Source organism: Ovis aries, chromosome 10 (genome assembly GCF_016772045.2).
Source record: "Ovis aries strain OAR_USU_Benz2616 breed Rambouillet chromosome 10, ARS-UI_Ramb_v3.0, whole genome shotgun sequence".
NCBI classification, from domain to species: domain Eukaryota; kingdom Metazoa; phylum Chordata; class Mammalia; order Artiodactyla; family Bovidae; genus Ovis; species Ovis aries.
In genome coordinates, this window is record NC_056063.1 from 86,107,105 (window position 1) to 86,130,876 (window position 23,772).

Below are 23,772 nucleotides of genomic sequence, written 5' to 3' on the forward strand. Positions count from 1 at the left end.
TCACGTCCATAAGCAGGAATTGCTGGCTTCTAAAGAATCTGCCTGCCCACGCGAAAAACTCAGGAAGGAGTCGCAGGTTCAATCCCCGGGTCAGGAAGACCCCTGGAGGAGGAAATGGCAGCCCCCTCCAGTTTTGTTGCCTGGAGACTCCCATGGACAGAGGAGCCTGGCGGGCTGCAGTCCATGGGGTCTCAGAAGGGTTGGGCGTGACTCAGCGACTGAGCGCAGCGCAGCAGAGCGGACAGGGACCCACCTTCCTTTCCAAACAGCGGTGTCACTGTGGCCACGCCAGGGAGCTCCCTTCCCGCAGATTCTCAGCGTTTCCTACCGTCCCACCTCTAAGGGTCTGCCCATGACCAGGCCGGGGGTCGCGGGCGGGGGGGGGGGGGGGGGAGGCGGGGCGAGGGCGGGGCGGGGCGAAGGTGAGGGGCGGGGCGAAGGTGAGGGGCGGGGCGGGGCGAGAGCAGGGGCGGGGAGGGGCGGGGCGAAGGTGAGGGGCGGGGCGGGGCGAGAGCAGGGATGGGAGAGGGGCGGGGCGAAAGTGAGGGGCGGGGCGAAAGTGAGGGGCGGGGCGGGGCGAAAGTGAGGGGCGGGGCGAAAGTGAGGGGCGGGGCGGGGCGGGGCGGGGCGAAGGTGAGGGGCGGGGCGCGGCGGCCGCTCGGAGCCGACCTCAGGGCCCGCGCTCGCGGCTGGTCCTCGCGGCCCCGCGCCCCACGGTCGCTGTCGCGGCAGCGGGAGAGCAGCCCGGGATGCACCCGCTCCCGCCGCCGGTGCCCGGGCCCCTGGCCCTGCTGGACACGACAGGTGAGCGCGCAGGTGAGCCGGGCTCCGTTTCTCCGGTGCCCGAGCTCCCACGGGCCCCCTCCCAGCTCTTTCCTGAGGGTCCCGACTGCGCGGGCCTCTGCCGTCTCTGCTCCACCGTCTTCTACTGCAGACAGTCAACCACGACCCGCACAAGCCGGACTCTGCGTTCATTCCTCCACCCAGCTTCAGTCTCCAGCGTTTTCTAGGAAAAGGTCATTCCTGGGGCCGGGTAGCTTCTTTCTCCTTGGGCTTCCCTGGGGCGGCTGGGCTCCCCGCGCCCTCTCCAGACGATTCCATAATTTCAAGGATTTCCCTCCCAGCCTGATGCAGCCAAGCCGGGCTGGGACACAGGAGGCCGGCGCCTGTATTCTCTGCCAGAGGCCGCCAGGAGGGGGCTGTTTTCTCGACGAGGAGGCGGGGAGACTTCCAAAGAGAAGACGCTCTGGGACGGGCGCAGAGATGCCTGGGTCCTGAAGGGCTTCACGGAACATCCAGTAGGAAATGCAGGTTTAAACTCCCAGCCCTGGAAAGTCTTTTTAAAAACCATATTAGTGATGTCACTTGATTTTTAAATGATAACCGAGGAATCAGGAGTCTTTCTAAAAGAAACAGTTCTGTGACCAATACTCTCTAAAACCAAATGCAAACAATTACTGATTATAACAGATAGTTGTTATTATAGTCATTAACTATTTATGGTTATTGCCATTATTATATTAGAATGACTTGATTTAAAAATAGCATTTTAGATTTTTCTTCTGAGGAGGAACTTTAAAAAATGCTAAGAGTTCGTTTTTTACTTAAAAATACTAAATATTAGCGTGGCTGGGATGGGATTATGGGTGTTTTCTGCCGTACATTTCTGCGTTCACACCCTTGGGGGTGTGTTTTGTGTAAAAGTGGAATAAAAGGGAAATTGTTGGCTGAGGGCATGTTGCTGTGTCCTGGTCCATTTCCCTGGAACAGTTGCTTTGTCCCCACGGCCGCTGTTAAGAGTAGCTGATTAAACAAGCTCCTTCTTTCTGGGCGGCCTGGGCCCTGCCCGCTGGGAGGGGGTGGCTAGGTGTCTGCGCGCCCCCCACCTTTGTGAGGCACCCTTCCAGCTCCACTCAGGGAAGGTGCAGAGGGCGGGACAGTGACTGGCTCCGCTCTGTCCTTGCGCCTGGTCGCTGAGCCACTGAGGCTGGGAGGGGAGGCTGGGAGGGGAGGTTGGAAGGAGGCTCTGAGGGGAGGCTGGAAGGAGAGGCTGGGAGGGGAGGCTGGGAGGAGAGGCTGGGAGGAGGCTGAGAGGGGTGGCTGGAAGGAGGCTGGGAGGGGAGGCTGGAAGGAGAGGCTGGGAGGGGAGGCTGGGAGGGGAGGCTGGGAGGAGAGGCTGGGAGGGGAGGCTGAGAGGGGTGGCTGGAAGGAGGCTGGGAGGGGAGGCTGGAAGGAGAGGCTGGGAGGGGAGGCTGGGAGGAGGCTGGGAGGAGGCTGGGAGGGGAGGCTGGGAGGAGAGGCTGGGAGGAGGCTGGGAGGAGGCTGGGAGGGGAGGCTGGAAGGAGAGGCTGGGAGGGGAGGCTGGAAGAAGAGGCTGGGAGGAGAGGCTAGGAAGAGAGGCTTGGAGGGGAGGCTGGGGGGAGGCTGGGAGGAGGTTGGGAGGGGAGGCTGGGGGGAGGCTGGGAGGGGAGACTGGGAGGAGAGGCTGGGAGGGGAGGCTGGGGGGAGGCTGGGAGGGGAGACTGGGAAGAGAGGCTTGGAGGGGAGGCTTGGAGGGGAGGCTGGGTGGGGTGGCTGGAAGGAGGCTCCGAGGGGAGGCTGGAAGGAGAGGCTGGGAGGAGAGGCTGGGAGAAGGCTGAGAGGGGTGGCTGGAAGGAGGCTGGGAGGAGGCTGAGAGGGGTGGCTGGAAGGAGGCTGGGAGGGGAGGCTGGAAGGAGAGGCTGGGAGGGGAGGCTGGGAGGAGGCTGGGAGGGGAGGCTGGGAGGAGGCTGAGAGGGGTGGCTGGAAGGAGGCTGGAAGGGGAGGCTGGGAGGAGAGGCTGGGAGGAGGCTGGGAGGAGGCTGGGAGGGGAGGCTGGAAGAAGAGGCTGGGAGGAGAGGCTAGGAGGAGAGGCTTGGAGGGGAGGCTGGGGGGAGGCTGGGAGGGATGGCTGGGAGGAGGCTGGGAGGAGGTTGGGAGGGGAGGCTGGGGGGAGGCTGGGAGGAGAGGCTGGGAGGGGAGGCTGGGGGGAGACTGGGAGGAGAGGCTGGGAGGGGAGGCTGGGAGGAGGCTGGGAGGGGAGACTGGGAAGAGAGGCTTGGGGGGAGGCTGGGGGGAGGCTGGGGGGAGGCTGGGGGGAGGCTGAGAGGGGAGATGTACTGGGCTGAGCCGTCTTACTGTTAGCACCAACGTGACCCTCTAGCTATCACGCGCATCAAATCACGTCTAGAATGCTCGTTTGCGCGCGCTCACCGCTCCCTGTAGCGGTGAAGGGCAGGCGAGCAGGGCGCTGCGGCTCGCCCCACTTGCAGATCGTTCACCCTGTCAGCATGAGGGGGTTCAGGTGTGGGAACCCCGTGTCAGGCAAGAGCCCCATGGCTCCTGCTCTCAGCGTCTTCCTTCTGCAGGGTCGGAGGGGTGGGGGCACGTGCAATCACTCAGCGTGTCTGGCAGCCCTGCAACCGTTCATGGAAATCGCCAGCACAGCTCTAAGCCTAACAGCTGAGATTTTAGCTGACAGGGCACAGCCTTACGGTGCTTCAGTTACAGCAGTGCACTCGGGAGACTCCTGCTGACGGGGCAGCAAGGTTGAAGGGACAAGTCAGGGAGTCTGGTGTTTTCCTCCAGCACAGACCCCCCTCCTCTCCAAAGCCTGCCCTAAAAGTGCGCGTGTGTGACGGTGGTCAGGAGCACGGCCCCCCTTCCTTTCTTGAGCTCGTTTCCTGCTGTCTGACGTTCACGTGAAGCCCCACGTGTGTGGCGCCGCGTGCAGGCTGGGACCCTGCCGTGGTGCCTCTCTTGTGCCCGTGTCACTGAAACAAGGCCGCTCAGCACCATCCCTTCCCCCTCTGCTGTCTTCCCAGACCTCACGTTCCCTCAGAAGCTACGACACAATCCCAGCAAAAGGGCTGCTCCGCCCTGTGCTGTTTAGCATGTGGTGGTTTCACAGGGAGAGTCAGACTTGGGAAAATGTGGTGAGACGGTGCAGTTAGATTGAAGATGGTTCCAGGAAGCTTCACATGGTCCCGAAGGAGACGCCTTTGACGAAGCCTGTCCTAACGGACTTGATGAGGCCCCAGAAAACCCATTCACCTGGTGGCTGCCCTCCAGTCCCCACTCATGCAGTTTCCTAAAGGGGCCAATCAAAGCGGGGCTGAGAGCCTTTGGAACCAGAGTGTCGTCGCAGGGAGGCGAGGGGGTCAGCCAGACGGGCTCACGAGCTAAGAGACCAGGTCCGACAGTCGGGCTGGCGGTGTGAAGCAGGCACCGAGGTGTCAGGTAGTTATTTTGAGCATAATGAACGTATAATGCATTAAAACAGTAAAAATAGGAAAGCCCTCTGAGGAGGAGGGCTTCTGATAATTTCGTCAAACACTTAGTCCCATAAAATTTCATTTCTGGCATCTTCCTGCTCTAAAAACACGCTTTACAACTGAGATTGGTCTGGGCCCTCGGGAAGAGGGGTCGAGGGCAAGCATTGCCCAGGACACAGCGCGGCCATGGGCTCCCCCGTGGGGCTTGGGGCTGGGCAGAGTGGCCGGTGGGTGGGAGAGGGGAGCCCCGGGCCAGGTGGGCAGGGCGGAGGCTAGAGGGCCCCTCCGGCTGCTGGACGGCCCGTGTTGCTAGTGTGATAGCTGCGTCAATGTCCAAGGTTAACAGCTTCGTTAATTTTCCAAACCGTAGAAGATGTGTTTCCAGCTTTCGCGTCCTTTCTTTCAGTGTACCTGCCATGCTAAAGTCGATCGCCCAGGACAGGATGGCGCCTGTGGGGCGGCGGCTTTCTTTACCTCGCTCACGCATTGTCGGAGTGGTCTTGCCTTTCCATGGTCTCTTCCCCTCACAAGACACCCCGGATCAGTCGCAACCGCTGACCTTTCGGTCTCCGGGAACCCAGCTTGTACCTGAATCCTTGGTTTCAGGCTTTAAATGTGCAAGGAAAACTAAGTGATTGCTTCCGCGTGCTTGTGACTCTACCAGGAAGATTCAGGAATAGCAGCAAATGAGGGAAAAGCCCTCCGTGGGGACCCCCGGGCCCGCTGGGTCCCAAAGGTGTGAATCATCCGCTCACACCTGGGCTGTGCAGCCTGCGGGCTCTCCTCTCACTGGTTCCCCCTCAACAGGTCTTACATATTTGCAATAAAGACTTATCAGAAAATAGCAGTGAAGGGTGGAGGGCCTCTGGGATGAGGTGACCTTCCAGAGAGCTTCGCCCCAGCCAGGCCAGTGGGTAGAGCAGTGTTCCCAGGCTGACCAAGCGATTCTGAGTCAGCACGTTGACTCAGGTTTTGGGTAATTTATATCTGAGTACGTGACAATCTGATTTTGGGTGGCATGGCCTTGGCCTGCTGTTCGGCTTTGCTGATGGGACTGCAGACAGCATGTAAATCTTCAGGTGCACAGTCCAGAGCGGCAGAGGCGGGTGAGTGCTGCTGGCGGGGACCGGGGTCGTCTGAGGTGGTATCTATGTATGCCGCTCATGTCCACCTCTGTGTGACCCCAGGGACTGTAGCCCGCTAGGCCCCTCTGTCCGTGGGATGGTCCAGATCTGAGATGGTGGTTGTGGTCGAGGGCACAGCTGCTTCCCCAGCGAACACACGTACAAACCCACATCAATTTTGGAAAGGTTGGTGTGGGAAGAAGCACCATGCTTTTCTTTCATCCCATTTTGTTCTGGAGTCACAGGGATCAAGACAGCTAACTCTGCAACAAACTGGGTTCCGTGTGGGTCTCTCCTCGGCCCCGTGCGTGGCTGTCTTTCCCTCTGTTGTGTGCTTGTTGATGGCCACGCAGGGACGGGGGTAACTGAGATTCGATTACGGTGATAATGACTAGTATTACAATTGTGGTTATTGGAAACAAGACTTCTTGCCTTCCCTGAGACGCGTGTGGGGAAGGTGGTTCCACATGACACCGGGAAGTCCAGGCTTGGGGGCGGGAGGTGCCAGTGATGGCAGGGCTCCTTGCTTGCTCTCTAGAGCTCTGTGACTGCAGATGCCAGGGCATCCACAGCAGTGCCTTGCAGCCTGGAGATGTGATTCTGTTGCCTAAGCAGAGTCTGGAGGTGGGTGAGCCAGGCCTGTCTGTCTGCCCTGCCTCTCTCTGGGTGCGACGTCCCTTGCCGAGGTTTCCTCACAGAGCAAAACGGCTGCGGGGCTCTGTCTCTGTGCTCACACTCCACGCTGTGGGAAGGATGGAGGGGGAAAGGCCGAGGCAATGGTTCCTTTAAGAGATTTCCCGTAGGTTCCAGCTGACACCCTTGTTGAGATGGAGGCTGTTTGCTGAGGATGTAATCACCCAGCAGCAGGGGCTGGGAAGTGCCACCTCTCAGCTGGCCCGTTTCCACGCCCAGCAATGGGCCCCGCTGACGAGGGGAGAGGGAGGCAGGTGTGCAGGTGGGCGGTGGCGAGCTCCGCACACTTTTATACTTTCTGCGCCTCCCATTCGATGTCTTGCGAGTTTGGCGCTGAGCCGAGACCTAGAGGTGGGCCAGCGAGAGAGACTGGCTCGGGGCGGAGCCCGGGACCAGGGTGCCCTCACAGAGCAGCGTGGATTCATGGGCGGCCCAGAGGGGCGGGCACCCTCGCTGTGCCCAGCCTGCATGGCCTGGTCCAGGCGGGGTGCACAGGTCTTCCCACCAGCCTTGGAGCTGGGCTGGGGTCCAGGCCTGGGGAGCACCAGGCCCCTGCTCGAGCGGCTGCCTGGCTGTTGCTGTGGGCTGGGGCCGGGGTGGAGGGCTCGGCCAGCCCGGTGTTTACTGAGAACTCGCTGTGTGCAGGCACCATCCTAGGCAAGAGGGGGGTGTCAGGGAGCAAAGCAGAGCCCCCCGCCCTCGGGGGCCCATTGTCTGGGGGACAGCATCAGGGAAGTGGACACAGAACGCGTGGATGGTGGCCGTGGCTTGAGACACTCTGGGTGCAGCGGGGGCCTCGAGGGAGGGTGGCCGGGCTCCCCTTCTCACTGCAGGTGGTCTGACGGAGGCCCGGGGGAGGGTGGCTGTGCAGGAGGACCAGTGGGGTCTGTGCCGTTCACCAGGTGACAGCGAGGAAGCGGGCGAGACCTCAGGCTGGGCGCAGGAGGGGCCGGCGAGCCGTCCCGCTCTCAGAACTGGGGCGGGGAGGGTGGAGGCAGACACCCACGGTCCCCGGGGAGCGCATCCCAGGCCCTGCCCGTGAGCAGAGGGCTGCTGGCAGGAGCCGCGGCTGCTGGGACGCCTGTGCGGTGCCGGGACCCTCCCCGAGCCCAGCACCTTACCCCCCGGCTCCTGTGTCCTCCCCCGGCAGGCTTTGTGAGAAGAAAGAAGACGGCCCTGTGGTTTGTGGGGGCTCTGCTGGTGGTGTCCGCCTCCATCCTGACCGTCGGCCTGGCCGCGACCACAAGGACTGAGAACGTGACCGTGGGCGGCTACTATCCCGGCATCATCGTGAGTGTCGGGTCCCTGGGGGGCGGGTCTGGGGGCCCAGATAGAGTTCCGTGTGGTGCTGACACGCACCACCCCAGCCCTGCAGAGGTGGAAGTTTAGGTGGTTGCCTGCATCGTCAGACGGCCCCGTGGGGTGTAGGGTCCTGAGAAGTGGGGAGGGAAAGAAGCCGGAGGCAAGGAGTGTGACAGGCCCTCCCCAGGGTCCCCAGAGGGAGCCAGCCCTCTCGGACATTGGACTTGGACTTTAAAGGAGGCCACGAAGCCTGGACGGAGGTACGCCAACACGGCCGCATGGGAGCGGCAGGAAAATGAGCTGATGCAGTCCGCATCTCTGCTTCTGGGTAGTGACCCCCCGCGGCAAAGTCACAGCCTAGCCAGACCTGGCAACAGCAGCCCCCGAATCCGAGATCTTCAAGGCTCTGAACTGTGAGGTCGTGTCCGCTGTTGGCAGTAAAGTTTGCTCCCGGCGCTGGCGCTCAGGGAGCGCCGTGACCTTGCCCTTTATCAGACGCGACGCCCGGGGTGGAGTCTCGCACAGTGATGAACAGAGATCGTAAAAATGGAGCTTCTTTAATTTCTCACCGAAAGTAAGTGTTATCCAGATGCGTAATGAGGCCGATGACATTTTAGCCAGGATGAAAATATTTTGCAGCACCCTCGTTTCATCTTTGTCTTCATTTCTGTACTTTCTGCGGTATAAAGCTGCGTTATCTCCCTGTGTGCCCTTTATGAGTGAACCCCACGAGCAGGGTCTGTGCCTGTGCGGATGGTGTTCTCAGCGAAACCCCTCGAGAATCTGGCTTCCCAGCATGTGTCCTGGACAGGGCGGGGTGTGGGTGGGGCTGGCGGCTGTGAGGATGTGCCCTCCAGGCGACCTGCAGAGCATCAGATCGGCCTTTTCCAAGCTTCGGTGGCTCGGGATCTCACCTTGAGGTCACCTTCAGAACGTCCCGGGTGTGTTCAGAGCCTTGCTCTGCAGAGAACCTGCCTCCTGGGCAACGACCAGGGCAGAACTGGCTTCAGCTGGATGCCTTGAAAGCAAACGTGGACCCGACAGATGAGCTTTGCTCAAGGCAGATGAGGATGAAAGTCACTTCTGGGGACACACGGCTCCAACCCTGTAGTGAAGGGTGTGTCTCAAGCAGAAATTGGGCCAGAGGGTGCAAACACCTCAGCATTTTGGAAAGGATTTTTTTTTCAAATCCGAAAACATGGAACTTAAGGCAGCAACAGACATATTTCAATTCATTTACCTTGGAGGGGATTTTGCTCTCTCGGATGGTGGAGCGGGACTGCAATATTTGGAAGAAAATGCTCGTCTTTCCTTACTCCTTGAGAATTTTTAAATTACTGCCGAAAACTGCATCTGTGCGTTCACGTCTGTCTCGTGGATGTCCTCACAGAGAAGACATTCACGGACACAGGCAGGTCTGACGTTCACGCATTGAATTTGGTGCCATGGCCTTAGAGATGCCCCAGCCCTGCTGGCCACCCCTGCCAGCTCCTCACGGTCACTCGGAAGCCAGCGGGTGGGCAGAGCCATGGGCACCGTCCGGCGGGCTCCAGAGCCGGGGCTCAGGCCGGCCTGTGTGTCTGCGAGGGGCTTGTCTCCCCCTGCGCTGAGCAGCACCCCTGGCGTTGCCGGAACTCCACTCCTCAGAAACTGAGACGTTCTCCCCAGGGTGGGCATGGTGGGATGAGGCTGCCTGCACCCCTGGGCGCCAAGACGTGCACAGCCCAGGGGTTTCCCCGCTGCACCTGTGTCACCCGTCCCGGGCGAAGAGCCAAGGCCGGGGGCCAAGCGGACGGTCCCGGGAGTTACCTGTCCGCCTGCTCAGCTGAGTGACGGGTGTCGGCCTGTCTGTCTGGAACAGCCTTGGTTCCGGCTTCCTGATCCTCCCCAGCGGGTCAGCCGTCCTCCTCCAATGGCCCAGGAGAAACCCTGGGACGGGCCTCTCTCTGACCCCCTGGCACAGAGGGCGGGTCCCCGTGAAGATGTTCTCCATGTTGGCATGGGGGCCCGTGACGCTCTTTTCCCAGAATCAGTTCAGCTGATGTGTTGTTCACATCATTCAGTGTTCAGCTCAGTGATACGTTCAGCTCAGGCGTGTCCGCCTGTTTACGACCCCGTGGACTGCAGCACGTCAGGCATCCCTGTCTTTCACTGTCTCTCAGAGTTTGCTCAAACTGATGTCCACTGAGTCAGTGATGCCCTCCAACCATCTGTTTCTCTGTCGTCCCCTTCTCCTCCTGCCCCCAATCGCTCCCAACATCAGGGTCTTTTCCAATGAGTCAACTCTTCGCATGAGGTGGCCAAAGTTTCAGCTTCAGCATCAGTCCTTCCAGTGAACACCCAGGACTGATCTCCTTTAGGATGGACTGGTTGGATCTCCTTGCAGCCCAAGGGACTCTCAAGAGTCTTCTCCAACACCACAGTTCAGAAGCATCAATTCTTCGGCGCTCAGCTTTCTTTATGGTCCAACTCTCACATCCATACGTGACCACTGGGAAAACCATAGATGGACCTTTGTCGGCAAAGTGATGTCTCTGCTTTTTAATTTGCTGTCTAGGTGGCTGATAGCTTTTCTGCCAAAGAGGAAGTGTGTTTTAATTTCATGCCTGCCGTCACTGTCTGCAATGATTTTGGAGCCCAAGAAAATAAAGTTTGTCACTGAAGGAGTTCAGGTATTTGAACATAAGATGAGAACACGGTTGAGAACATGGTTGAGAAGAGAGACAAGAGCCCAGCAGCTTCACTGTGATCCCGGCTCTGACGGAGAGGCCCACCCCCGTCCCCACCACTCGCGGTTGCAGCCGGGGCGGGGTGGCCAGCCTGCTCTCTGACGGTGTCCTGAGGTGGGCGGCCCCTGCTCCCTGTCCATGTTAGGCTGTCAGGCCTGTGACCTGAGCGCTCTCCCCCTTGTTTTCCTTTGCCGTCAGCTGGGCTTTGGAGCTTTCTTAGGAATTATTGGCATCAACCTGGTGGAGAACAGAAAACAAATGGTGAGAATGTGTGCTATTTCAGGTGTGGGCGCGGGGGGCGCGCGGGGGGCGCGGGGCGTGGGGCCGCGTGGGCAGTGAGGCACGTGGGGGGCATGTGGGGGTGGGGGTGGGGAGTGTTGGGGGGAGTGTTGGGGGGAGTGTGTGGGGCTACAGGGGTGGGGAGTGTGGGGGCTGGGCTGGGTGGGGTGTGGGTGGGAGTGTGGGGGCTGGGCTGGGTGGGGTGTGGGCGGGCATGTCCCCCTCACAGCTCTGGCTGTAAGTGTCCCTGGGAAAGCCTCGCCCCAGCCCAGCACCCCAGAGTCAGCCCCTAGCTTTGCACTGTGAACAGAGACTCGGGCCTGAGTGGCTGCTGTTCGCATCCTCGTCTAAGGGAGCCCTAGCCCTGGGACTGCGAGTTCTGTCCCACAGCTTCATGTGGTGTCTTAGCAGCTAAGCTTGGGCACAGGAAGAAGAGCGTAAGGTTGGTCATTAGTTTAAGTCACTGTGTTTAAAATTGAGGCAAAACCACGCACGTATGAGCTCTTGTCCTTGAGTCAGGAGCGCTTGAGTGTTCTCCTGCCTCTGGGGTATGACAGCGTGTAGGCTCTCCCAGACTGGGGAGAGAGAGTCAGCGCAGAGCCAGGAGGACTGTGGTTCAGAGGGCTTTGCAGAGGACACGTCCACAGCTGTCTGTCTGTGGGCTGTGCACGCCAGCCTTGATCAGTGCTAGAAACCTGATTTTTATTGGCTTTCCGTTTGGAATCTGTGTTGCTGATGTGCCCCTTTGGGAAGCGGCTGTGAGAGCGCTAGTTAATCTTGCCGGTTGAGTGCGGCAGGGCTCTGTGAGGCTCAGGAGGGCTGTGCCGTTTCTGCCTGTCTCCCATCAGACGGTGCTGCTGTTTCCGCCTCTGCACGCGCTTCCGTCTTCCTGCGGCGTCGCCAGTGCGGCGGGGGCTGCCCTGGGCGTCTGCAGTGGGTGAAGGTGCGGGGAAGGTGACGCCTCTCTGGGAAGCAGCCTGGCAGCTCCTCAGAGGGTCAGGGCGGAGCAGGGCGTGTGCTGTGGTCTCTATGCCGGCCGCTCTGGTGGGTGTGCCGGGGGCCCGTCGTGGACTTGCCTTTCCTTGATGAGTGATGTTGAGCTGCTTTTCATGTTCTGATTGGTTTTTGTACATCATTTTTTGGGAAATGTTTATTCAAGTCCTTTCCAGACACAAGTCCCTTATCTGGTAGATGACCTTCGGGGGCTCCACCCATCCTGTGGGGTATCTTCTTACCTTCTTGATGGTGTCCTTTGAGGCATAAAAGTTTTCAGTATTCCAGTTCCAGTTCAGTCGCTCAGTTGTGTCCGACTCTTTGCAACCACATGAATCGCAGCATGCCAGGCCCCCCTGTCCATCACCAACTCTCAGAGTTCACTCAAACTCAAGTCCATCGACTCGGTGATGCCATCCAGCCATCTCATCCTCTGTCGAAACCCTTCTCCTCCTGCCCCCAATCCCTCCCAATATCAAGGTCTTTTCCAATGAGTCAATTCTTTGCATGAGGTGGCCAAAGTATTGGAGTTTCAGCTATAGCATCAGTCCTTCCAATGAACATCCAGGACTGATCTCCTTTAGGATGGACTGGTTGGATCTCCTTGCAGTCCAAGGGACTCTCAAGAGTCTTCTCCAACACCATAGTTCAAAAGCATCAATTCTTCAGCGCTCAGCTTTCTTCACAGTCCAACTCTCACATCCATCCATGACCACAGGAAAAACCATAGCCTTGACTACACGGGCCATTGTTGGCAAAGTAATGTCTCTGCTTTTTAATATGCTGTCTAGGTTGGTCATAACTTTCCTTCCAAGGAGTAAGCGTCTTTTAATTTCATGGCTGCAGTCACCATCTGCAGTAATTTTGGAGCCCCCAAATAAAGTCTGACACTGTTTCCACTGTGTCCCCATCTATTTCCCATGAAGTGATGGGACCGGATGCCATGATCTTCGTTTTCTGAATGTTGAGCTTTAAGCCAACTTTTTCACTCTCCTCTTTCACTTTCATCAAGAGGCTTTTTAGCTCCTCTTCACTTTCTGCCATAAGGGTGGTGTCATCTGCATATCTGAGGTTATTGATATTTTTCCCGGCAGTCTTGTGCTTCTTCCAGTCCAGCATTTCTCATGATGTACTCTGCATAGAAGTTAAATAAGCAGGGTGACAATATATAGCCTTGACGTACTCCTTTTCCTATTTGGAACCAGTCTGTTGTTCCATGTCCAGTTCTAACTGTTGTTTCCTGACTTGCATATAGGTTTCTCAAGAGGCAGGCCAGGTGGTCTGGTATTCCCATCACTTTCAGAATTTTCCACAGTTTATTGTGATCCACACAGTCAAAGGCTTTGGCATAGTCAATAAAGCAGAAATAGATGTTTTTCTGGAACTCTCTTGCTTTTTCGATGATCCAGAGGATGTTGGCAATTTGATCTCTGGTTCCTCTGCCTTTTCTAAAACCAGCTTGAACAGCTGGAAGTTCACGGTTCACGTACTGCTGAAGCCTGCCTTGGAGAATTTTGAGCATGACTTTACTAGCGTGTGAGATGAGTGCAATTGTGCAGTAGTTTGAGCATTCTTTGGCATTGCCTTTCTTTGGGATTGGAATGAAAACTGACCTTTTCCAGTCCTGTTTCAGTATTAATGAAGTCCATTTAACCTTCTTTTTCTTTTGTTGCTTATGTTTTGGTGGCATTTCTAAGAATCTCGTGCCAATTCCAAGGTCATTAAGATTACCCAAGGTCTAGGAGTTTTATCACTTACGTTTAAGTCTGGTCTGAGCATGTCTGCGTAGTCGCTTCAGGCGTGTCTGACTCTGTGTGACCCCATGGACTGTAGCCCACAAGGCTCCTCTGTCTATGGCATTCTCCAGGTAAGAATACTGGAGTGGGTTGCCATACCCTCCTCCAGGGGGTCTTCCCCATCCAGGGGTCAAACCTGTGTCACTTACGTCTCCTGCCTTGCAGGCAGACTCTCTAGCACTGAGAGCGGATTTTGTGTACAGCATGGGACGGGCCCACGCTCCAGCTTTTGCCTGAGGCCTGTGGTCATTCTCCTTTCCAGTGCGTGCATTCACAGCCCTCGCTCTCCCGGGTCCTGGCTGGGCTGCGTCCCCTCTCACCTGGACCCTGTTGTTGGAGCGAAGCACCCCATCTCCACCCAGCTCTGGGCAGCCCTCTTCATATCACAACCTTATCTGCTTGGTATTTGCATTTTAAAATCACCTGCCCTTGTTGAAATGTAGATGGTGGGCCCAGCAGAGATTCGAAGATGACCTTCTAGCTACTGAGTAACAGCTGTCCCTCTCCTAGGAGAAGAGACCCCCCCCCCCGCCCCGGACAGGGAGGTGCGTTCACAGCATAACCCAGAGCGTCCTGTGGTTGCCAGGGCAACAGACACACCCTCTGCGACAGCGGTGGGGTCTGGCCGCCCTCACACAGGAGAGGCACCTGCTGGGGGGTGAGCGGCCCTTCTGCTAATGCTAAACCACCAGCAGCTGGAGGGGCCACGAGGCCTGGGAAGGACGAGGCGCTGGGACGGAGCCCAGGACACGCAGGTCTCGGCTAAGAGGACGCTCTCCTAACGCTTGTCCTGACAGGTTTCCTGTTTCCAGCCAAGGGCTTGGAGGAGAGGACTTCCAGTGTCTTTCCCAGCACCGGCGCCTGGACCCTGGGTTCTCGGGCAATTCCATGCGTGCAGTTGTCCCCGAGCCGTTTATCAGACTTGAGATCCTGCTAGCACTGACTTCTAACGTTTCCTGAAGGTTGATGAGGACGTTCAGGTCGTGGGGACTTGTGCAAACTGAGTCAGACCATGTTTACACATCTGGGGCAGGCAGGCAGCCCTGCGTGCCAGGGTACTTTGGAACTCATGTGCTTTCTGTGAAGCCTGGAGGCAGCTGGTGGAGGTGTGGTGTGAAGGTCTTTCGGCCGAGACTACAGGTCAGAGCTAGCTGTCAGTCAGGACGAGGAGCGCGGGTCTGTGAGGTCGTCAGGTGGTACCCGAAGGCCTCACCGGGGCAGCGGGCCTGATGATGGCTCTGCTCACCCACCCACTCTTGGCGAGACCGGCAGGGCCCCTGGCCTGGGGCTGGCACTCAGCTCGGGCACATGGGCTGAGCAGACACCCACTCCCAAGAGGGCCCAGGGATGGCTGCACGCAGACCCGCTGGCCCAGCAGAGCCACCTCCAGGGACAGCTCCGCTGCTTGGGGACGCTGCAGGGCCCTGGGGGAGGCAAGGGGTGGCAGCGCCCCCCAGGAGGCTGTGTGCCTGTCCGCTGGAGCAGGCTTGCTGGCCAGGTGTTGGGCAGACCCAGTACCTGCACAGCGAGGAAGGGCCATGAGGAAGGCGCCCGGCCCCCTGCCCCCTGGGACAGCCCTGTGGGCCCCCTGCCCCCTGGGACAGCCCCAGGGCTGAGCGGGCCGCCTCTGGCCACGTTCTCGAAGCTGAAGATGAGCTGCCCTGTGAATGAGTGTCGTACTCTACTTGGCAGCTTGTTTTACAGAAGTTTGGGTGAAAGTTCCGGTCACTTTACACACTTCCCAGGATGGAGACCTTGCCCTCGTGTTGCGGATTGCGCGGCTCTGGGAGGGGTCCTGGTGCAGGGCTGACACCAGCGACTCTAAGAGGAGGGCACACAGGAATTTTCCACTGTTGCTATTTGTTTTCATAAACCTGAAATCGTTTCACAAGAAATATCGAAAAAAATGTTAAAGAGGTGGCCGATCTGAGACATGAAGACAGGTTCTCAGCCTTGCGAATGACAGAAACGTGGGGAGCGACAGTGAGGCTTGTCCGCTGTCAGGTCGGAGGAGGCGCGTGGCGGAAGCGGGCAGCGTCCTTGGGGACATCAGGGGCGCGCGTCAGGCTGTGAGGGGGAGGGCCCACTCGTTCCCTGGGTTCTGGCATGCAGAGATGCCCTCTGTGTCCCTTGGCACCTGTGGCCCCCGTCCTGCAGAAACGCTCGCGTCTGAGCCCAGGCTTTTCTGTGGAGCGCGATTAGGGTCTTGGGAGCAGAGTTTGCTACAGCCAGGAACGGCCGGCCTCTGGGGGGCCCTGGCTCACCCACGAGGCTGTGCGGTGGGGCGACAGCTCCGGTGTACCTGCACCCCTGTGCCCCATGAAACAAGCAAGTGGCCGGGTAGGCCTTGCTGAGGTGGGGCACCCCGGCCAGCGTGGTGGGTCTCCAGCAGCCATGGTGGGAAGTGAGGACCCCGCGGAGCTGCTGCAGGGTTCTGGGCGAGAGCCCTGTGGGGCTCCGGGCAAGGACCCAGGGGAGGTGCCGTGGGGTTCCAGGCAAGGACCCAGGGGAGGTGCCGTGGGGTTCCGGGTGAGGACCCTGCAGAGTTGCCGTGGGGTTCCAGGCGAGGACCCCAGGGAGGTGCCACAGGGCTCTGGAGGGACTCAGGACCTGAGCGGGGTGGGCGCTGGAAGGTTCTGCCACGCCCGAGCCGCTCCCATCTCTGCTTCCAGCTGGTGGCGGCCATCGTGTTCATCAGCTTTGGCGTGGTGGCGGCCTTCTGCTGCGCCGTCGTGGACGGCGTGTTCGCCGCTCGGCACATTGTGAGTCCTCCCCCCAGTCCTGGTTCAGGTCTCAGGTGCTGTGTGCGTTTAAGAGAGCATCAAAAGCCCAGTTTCCTCTTGGGGACCCAGCTCGGCGACCCTCGCTGTCTGCATGCCCTCGTGTTGTCCAGTTGCTGGGCTGCACCCTTCCTTTCCTCTTGTTGCCCCACCGTAGCCAGTCACCGTTAGACCCGAGTTCCCCGCCTTCTCCGCAGCTCCGGGGTGAGCCGCGGTGTTCCTGCCCGTCCCCCAGGGGCTCTCGCTGGCCACGGCCTTGCCCCTTCGGGCTTGGAGCCTGTGGTGACAGGTCTGAGCTCACCGCGGGTGGCTGCCGATCTGCGCTGAGGCCACCCTTCCCACTTCCCTGCAGGAGCCCAGGCCCCTCATGGCGGGCAGGTGCCAGTTCCACTCCAGCGGAGCTGGCTACCTACACGACGTCCACCAGGTGGAGGTAAGGGCCGGAGCTCATTCTCTCTCTGACCCACGGCCTGTGTCCTGGGGCCACGGCCCTGTCCTGGCCCCAGTGTCTCTGCTGCGCCTTACCACGTATCCAGCGAGGAGCGGGGCGTCCGCTGTCACCTTCAGCCTGGACTCACAGTAGCCCCGCGTCCACTTGTCCAGTCTGTGTGGCTTTTGAGATGAGCCTTTTATTGACTAATTCATGCTCACGTGGGCCCCAGCTCGCCGGCCGTCCCAGGCTGAGGACGCAGAGCTTTCACGTCTGTTCTGGGAGCGACGGGGGTGTGGTGGCCACGCGGCCCCCCCTGTCCTGCCATCTCTCATCTCATTGTCTAGTCTATGAAGACTGGTCAGTTTGGTTAAACACAGCCTCTGACGCTGTGTGCAGAGGTCAGGAAGGAGGGGCGCAGGGTGGGTGGTGGGGAGCAGGGGCGTGGTTGAGGCCTCGTGGCTTCTGGGGACACTGCCCGCTGCTGCCCGCCCACGTGGGACACCCCTTCTCTGAGGGCCTGGCCTGCACTCCTGGAGGGAGCTTTGGGGCCTCGTTCTGGTCAATGGGGGCCATTGCCCGAGTCCCTGTCCTCACTCAAGCACGTTCTTCCCCTCAAGTCCTCCCTAGCATCCCCAGCCTCCCTCCACAGCTGGGTGGTCTCTGCCCCACTTACTGCCCACATAGGGGTGGCTGGCTCGTGACATTGGTCGCAAAGCGCCAAGGAAGGAGGGGAGGCCTCTACGATGTGGGGACTGGCTTGGTCACACCGAGCTGCTGGGAGGTCCGGAAGGGTCTCCCACCAGGAGAGGTGCCTCCTTGGAGGCACGGGGCTGAGGCCCTCTCCCTGACCTCGTCCAGCAGCGGGCGCTGGTCAACTTGGTCCATTACCTCCCCCTGCAGGGAGGCTGTGTCGCCCACCAGCCTCTGCACCTGACCTGGCAGAAGACCAGGCGGGCCAGGAAGCATGCACTCGGGAGGTGCAGCTGCCCGGCTGGGGGCACAGTGCTGGGTGCGGGTGCGGGCGGGGCTGGGCAGGTGTGGGCACCTCGCTGCCTCTCTGCTTGCAGGTGACCTGTCACTCCCCGAGCGGTGGGTGTCTGCTGAAGGTGAAGAGTAACACTTGCTACTGCTGCGACCTCTATGACTGCCAGGGGTGAGAGGCTGCAGGGCAGGGCAGGGGGCACGGGCCCGAGGCCTGGGCAGGCGTGTTGGTGCGGTTCTCTGGGGAGGGGCTGGCGGCAGGTGCAGGACTCGGGGGTGTTTCAAAGCCGCATGCCCTACCCCCCGCCCGAGGCCGGAGGGGTTGTTCCAGGGATTGGTCCAGCCCCTAGAGGCAAATCTCAGCTCTGTGGAGATCGCCCCCCGAAGCCTAGGACCCTGGAGTTTTGGGCCCATGCGGGCCCAGTGGGGCAGTATGTCCTGCTCTGCTCAGAGGCCTGGGGCATTCCCGGGTGAAAACGGCCTCGGGGTCCGTTGCCTGCTGCGTCTCCCTGCCGAGGGCCCCGCCCCGCCCCGCCCCGCCTGCCCGCCTGGGCAGCGCCTCTGCGGCTCTAGGTGATGTGTGCCCCTCGCCATGCAGGGCCCGGAGCCCCACCGTTTATCACGAGTTCGTGGGCGTCGGCGCCTGCCGGGACGCGCTCCATCTCTACTGGCTGCTCTGGGCCTCGGCCGTGCTCAACGTCCTGGGGCTGCTGCTGGGGGTCGTCACTGCTGCCATCCTGGGGGCCTTCAAGGATGCGGTGAGTGCGCCTGCCCCTGCCGGGCTGGCCGCAGCCTCGGCCCTTCAGCCTGTCCTCCCTGAGGTGGGAGTGTCCTTGAGGCGTGAGCGGCCTGAGCCCGCTCAGGGACAGAGCGGGACGTGGAGCCTGGTCCCCGATGGCCTTGCCATGTCTCCCTGGCCTGAGGCCTGCGGAATTCCAGCACCTCCGCCCCATGGGTCCGGGGCTTGGGCCTACACTTCCCCAGGCACAGGTGACTCCGTGTGCGTCCCCAAGAGCCTGCCTGAGTGTCTGGGCGGCTCTCCCCATGGCTGGCCTCCTCCCTTGAGGACTGGCTTTTCCAGGCCATGTTTTCAAGCAGAGCCCACAGGGCACCTCCCACAACCGCCCCCATCCTCGGAGGTGCCGCACGTGAGGCCCCCAGTACGCGGGAGCGCCCACGACCGCCTGCACCAGCAGCCACGCTCCCATCACCCAGCTTTAGAGAAAAGGCAGTGTGGACGCACCTCCAAATGGCCCCCCGTGGCACAGACCCCAGCGCCTCCCCAGCTCAAACAGCCGATAGGCGGCTTGTTACCACTGACCCGGAGACTGGCCATTGCCCGCATCTCTCAGCTTAGCCTGGAGCCTCTCAAGAGCTGTGACATGTTTCTGGAAGGTTTCCTGACCCCAGGCGAGTCCTGGGAGACCATGGGAGACCCCGGTGCCCCCGTAACCTCCCTTCTCCCTGGCTCCCACCCTGGACCCTGCAGACCCCAGGCCCAGCTTCTGCTTGGTCACAAGGCTCGGCAACCAGCCAGTCCTCTTGCCCCTGGGCTGGCCAGGGTCTGTGGGGCCTTCTAAGGGGGCTTCTCCTGCAGGTCAGAGTGTTCCCCTGGCAAAATCTCCCAGGACAGGGAGGTTAGCCTCGATAGGTGCTCAGTGTCTGGTTCCGGGCCCTGCGAGCCTGGTGGAGGCAGCTGGTCTGTCCCCAGGGACCGTGGTCAGCCCGATGGGCTTCCCAGAAGGGGTCCTGTGCCCACTGAGTTTGTGACAGAACCTCTGCAGCTTCCCTGGGGAATATGGCAAACCACCCCCCCCCCCCCCCGAAAGGCCGCTGGTCACACAGGAGGCGCCTGTGTGTGAGCTGTGTGCTGGACAGCTCCCTCTCGCAGACCTAGAGCTCCGGGGTGTTGGGAGAAGCAGGCAAAGTGGCTCCTTAGAATTTACACCTGTGAGTGGGTGCTCTTGTAAGTGTGGTGCACCTTATGATTGAAGAATCTCGTTAAATGGAGACACTTCACTCGCCACCTGAAGGTCTCTGCTGCCAGGACCCTGGAGGCAGGTCCCAGGTGAGCTTTGATTCCATCAGAGGGAGGCCCACGGGAGGCCGTGGACTGTCACCTGGGAACTCCACAGGATGATGGCTGTCTCCTGCATGACCGCTGGACGGGGCTCTCCAGAGCCAGGCTCGGCCGACACATCTCCATCCTCTGCGGCAGGTCCCGCTGGCCCAGCTGGCCTACGGCGCGTCCACAGCGCCTCGGGTCCTCTATGACCCTGCCCAGCAGATCCTAGCCTGCTCAGGCGTCCGCCCCGGGCCCCCAGCCGTCCCGACCTGCTCGTCCTACCCGCTGCCTCTCCAGGTAGGCCGAGCGCCCTGGCTGGGGCGGGTCTCACCCCACGAGCAGCCGCCGCCTGGGGCGTGCTGCCCAGGTGGGACCCGGGGTGGGGGGGCTTGGGCTGAAGGTGTGCAGGGGTCTGTGGCTCCCCCTCCTGGTTAGGTGGGGGAGGTGCAGCTGGTGTAGACCAGCAAGGGGGCGGGATGACATGGGGGGCGTCCCCAGGCCCCTCGCAGGACGTTCGACGGCCCCGGGGATGCGTTTTGGGTGTCCTTTGCTCCTTGTGGCCCTGGAGACCCAGCCAGCTGACCCTTCAGGGCCTCAGCTTTCCTAATCCCCATCCGGGTCCCCTGGAAGTTGGCTGCAGTTTCCTGGCCAGACTGACCGGGTGGGCCAGCTGCCTGGCCCCCGTGACATGCCAGAGTCCCCAGGTGGCGCCTGTGGGTTTCCAGCCTCCAGCCTTTCCTCACCCTCAACAGCGGCTACCACGCAGGCTTCACTCTCACACACCTCTGGAGGCCTTGGGGTGCTGTGGGAGGAGGCGTGTGGGGTGAAGCCTTGCTCATAGAGCAGCATCGCTGGACCACCCACCAGCCACCAGCGCACCCCCAGCGTGACGGCCCAAGTGCCCTCGACTGTTGTCCTGTGGCCTTGAGGGGCAGAGGGCCTCCGTTTCGAGGGGGTGGTCTTGGCACATCCTCTGGTCTGTACCGATGATGACGAGGGCCTGATAGCTTTCACCAGCAGCACGTGTGGGGCACAGTTCCATGCACAGCAGTAATCAGACCCCAGGGAGATGCCGTGTGTGCCTCATCAGGAGGAGGAGGACAGATGGCTGCCCCCAGCTCTGCCCCCAGCGCAGGAGGAAAGGCACTCTGCAAGTGTCGGTGCAGTCGCTGGCAGTGGAGAACACTCCTGCCTGACAGAGGGAGTGAGCCGCTGTTGGGAGCTGTTTTGAGCAGTTAGTCAAAAGAAAACTCACAAAAGGGAACTCACCTTCCTGACTCCCTGGGCTGCCTGATCAGGAAATGCAGGAATAAGGACCCACTGACAATCAACTCACATCCTGTAATGAAGGGCCTTGCACGCTGTCACTAAGGGCCTTACATCCAGTAAGTAAGGGTCTCGCATCCTTTACTAAAGGACTCTTTGTCTGCCCTCCTGACGGCGTCACCTGTGTGAGCAGAGCCTGGTTTGCCTCTGCGCTGTGGTGGCTTCCTCCCTGGTTCCTGGTAGTTTCTTGTTTCCTGGCGGTTGCCTCTGCGGTCCCCACTGGTTTCCTCTGTGGTCCCCACTGGTTTCCTCTGCGGTCCCCACTGGCTTCCTCTGCGGTCCCCACTGGCTTCCTCTGCGGTCCCCACTGGTTTCCTCTGCGGTCCCCACTGGCTTCCTCTGCGGTCCCCACTGGTTTCCTCTGCGGTCCCCACTGGTTTCCTCTGCGGTCCCCACTGGCTTCCTCTGCGGTCCCCACTGGTTTCCTCTGCGGTTCCCACTGGCTTCCTCTGCGGTTGGTGTGGTTTACTCCCTGCTTCTCTCAGCGGCTCGTTTCCAATGAAGAACAGAGCACACACGTGCGCAGTGGGAGCGGGGGTCCCCACAGACCTGAGAGGATGTTCTCTAGAGATTTCCTCTGTCATCCGAGGTCAGAAAGAAGTGTGAATTTGAGAGAGAGAAAGCAACAGAGGTGGGCAGGGGCCCAGGGCCCTTGGATCCTAGAGCCCCCTTAGAGGGTCTCCAGGAGGAGGGGCAGGCAGGCGGGTGCCCCCTGGCCCTGGGCTCCTGATGGGTGGAGTGCAAGGACCCACGCAGCCCCACTGCAGGCCAGAGCCTGCATGCCCTCACTTTGTCCCGTCACAGAAGGGGTTGCTTTCTTTACTTACTTAATGTTGGTTTTAATCAGGCATTTCTAACCATTAGAAGTTAAGAAAAAAGAGAGAAATTTAAGAGGTTTGTTGGCTGGTGGAAAAAAAACTGGAAGTTTTATTTGTTTAAAAGCTGTGCCGTGCCCCAACGTTCTCTTTGCAGGATTGCTTGGCATCTAGGTGTGTTAGTGTGGGTGGTCCTGAGACGCAGAGCCAGTGGCGTGTCTGCACAGAGGAGACACACAGAAAGATGTATTTATAGATGGAGGCGGCACACGGACAGACTCACAGGGAGAGAAACGAGAGCTAGAGGAAGAGAGCCCGAAATCTGTAGGGCAGGCCGCAGGCTGGAGCCCCGGGAAGAATGGGTTTGCGACTGAAGGCACCTCGAGGCGGGATTCCCCCTGCTTGGGACCTCAGGCATTCCTCTTCGACTGATCGGATGAGGCCCAACTGCAACAGAGAGTGTAATCTGCTGGTCCACATGCTCATCACAGCTACAGAGCACCCTGAGGATGACATCTGGACGGCAGTGTGGCGCCTGGGCACTGCCCGCAGTCTAGCCAAGTTGGTGCATAAAATTAGCCATCACACACTATGGAGAACGTTGGTGTTCCTGGTTTCCCTTAACATACGGAGCTTGAGTGAGCCCGGGGCCCCAAACGAGCTGGGCAGCCTTTCCCTGGGGCAGGGTTCACGTGTCCGAGCGTCCAGTGGCAGGTGGTCGACGGCCACCCTTCTGGGTGTTGAGACCAGTGTCCCGCAGGCACAGTGGGGGCCCCCCGGGGCTGAATCAGGGCCTTCTGTGGCCCCTGGGAACTCAGCCTCATCAGGAAGCAGTCACCGCCTACGGGCCTGGGCCTGGGGGCTGAGCCCAGGTGGGCTCTGAGGGGCTCCCGCGGGCTGAGGACGCTTTTCTGTTTGATTGCAGCTGCCCGGTGGCTTCGCGGCCTCACCCGGCTCCGACCTCCCTCTGCCCGAGGACTCGCAGCCTCAGTCCAGCTCCAGCTGCCGGCACCCCATCAGCGTCCCCACCCACCTCCTCGCTGGGGAGAAGCCCCCTCCCTACACACCGTGATGCAGAGGGCGTAGATGGGAAGCAGTAGTTTGGTCTGTTCAAAGCAGCCCCCTCCCCACGGTGGCCGCCTCCTGGAGACCCTCCTGCAGACCCTCCTGCAGACCCCCCTGGCTCATCTGTGCAGGAGAGGCCAGGACCATGCGTAGGACCCCAGTGGTGAGGCCACTCCGCCCGCCCCCCCCCCCCCCCCCCCCCGTGAGACCACACCCCCAGCTGAGCTAAAATTCCCGCTGGAGGGGCGGGGCCTCGCCGCTTACAGAGCAGTTATCTTTCTCTTCCGCGCTCCTCCCCCGTCTCGTCGTCATGCACCATACCGAAGGCAGTGTGGCTGTGCGCGGTGAGGGCCGCTTCCCAGCAGACGTGCTATTCCCAGGGAGGGCAGGGCGGCCACCCTCAGCGCGGCCCTCCTGGTGCGCATCTGCCCAAGGGAAGTCCTCCCGGCTTGAGTATAAGCTCCGTCCACGGCCTGGGAAGGCCGGGGGTCCGCGTGGGCTCTGCTCCAGTGGTGTCCTGGGGTTGGGGGGCGGCGAGCTCCTGGGGCTGCGTCTGTCCGACTGTCAGCCCCCGGGGTGTCCAGCAGGGCCGGGTCTGCCTCTCGGCGGGGAGACCCCACGTGGGCCCCCAGCTGTAGCGCAGGCGCCCCTGAGATGCCGGCTCTCTGCTGAGAAACCCCTGCAGGGGCCGCCTGGGAGCAGCTGTGCCCGCGGCCAGACACGCCTGGGAAGCAGGTGAGCGCAGGCCTCGAGCTGCTGCAGGCCCGAGTCCCCGCTTACAGCCCCAGGAAAGGGGGCGGGGAGGAGCGGGGGCGGGGCGGGGGGAGGGGAGGTGGCCGGGTCAGCAAGACGCGGTCTCCGGCGCCCCCTACCGGCGGGGACGCAGTTCCGTCCAGCAGACCCGGTCCAGCCCCACGTTCAGGACGGTCCTTGCGGCTCCCTCTTCCGAGCTGTGGATGCGTCCCTACCGCAGGAGGGACCCGTGCAGTGGCCCCGGGGTGAGTGGGCAGGGCGGGGGGGGGGCACGGACTCCCTGGCCCTCTCCCCCCCGTCCGCCGTCAGCAGTGTTGTCTACCGGAAAGAGGTATATCGCTTCATT

At 60.7% G+C, this 23,772-nt stretch overlaps 1 protein-coding gene across 1 annotated transcript; it reads left to right on the plus strand.

The window, feature by feature from the left end:
* Positions 1–649: 649 nt before the first annotated feature.
* On the plus strand, positions 650–22,862 carry TMEM255B (transmembrane protein 255B). The gene is made up of 9 exons (XM_027973884.3): positions 650–804; positions 7,260–7,399; positions 10,339–10,401; positions 15,881–15,970; positions 16,341–16,421; positions 17,489–17,574; positions 18,001–18,160; positions 19,621–19,764; positions 22,534–22,862. Exons 1-9 carry the CDS (start codon positions 750–752, stop codon positions 22,678–22,680), a joined length of 966 nt encoding a protein of 321 aa, XP_027829685.2. The 5' UTR covers positions 650–749; the 3' UTR covers positions 22,681–22,862.
* Positions 22,863–23,772: the final 910 nt, after the last annotated feature.

Coding starts and splice junctions, on each gene's coding strand:
- TMEM255B (XM_027973884.3), top strand. CDS start 750: ATGCACCCGCTCCCGCCGCCGGTGCCCGGGCCCCTGGCCCTGCTGGAC. Junction 7,400..10,338: donor GCTACTATCCCGGCATCATC/GTGAGTGTCGGG, acceptor CTTTGCCGTCAG/CTGGGCTTTGGAGCTTTCTT. Junction 10,402..15,880: donor TGGAGAACAGAAAACAAATG/GTGAGAATGTGT, acceptor CTCTGCTTCCAG/CTGGTGGCGGCCATCGTGTT.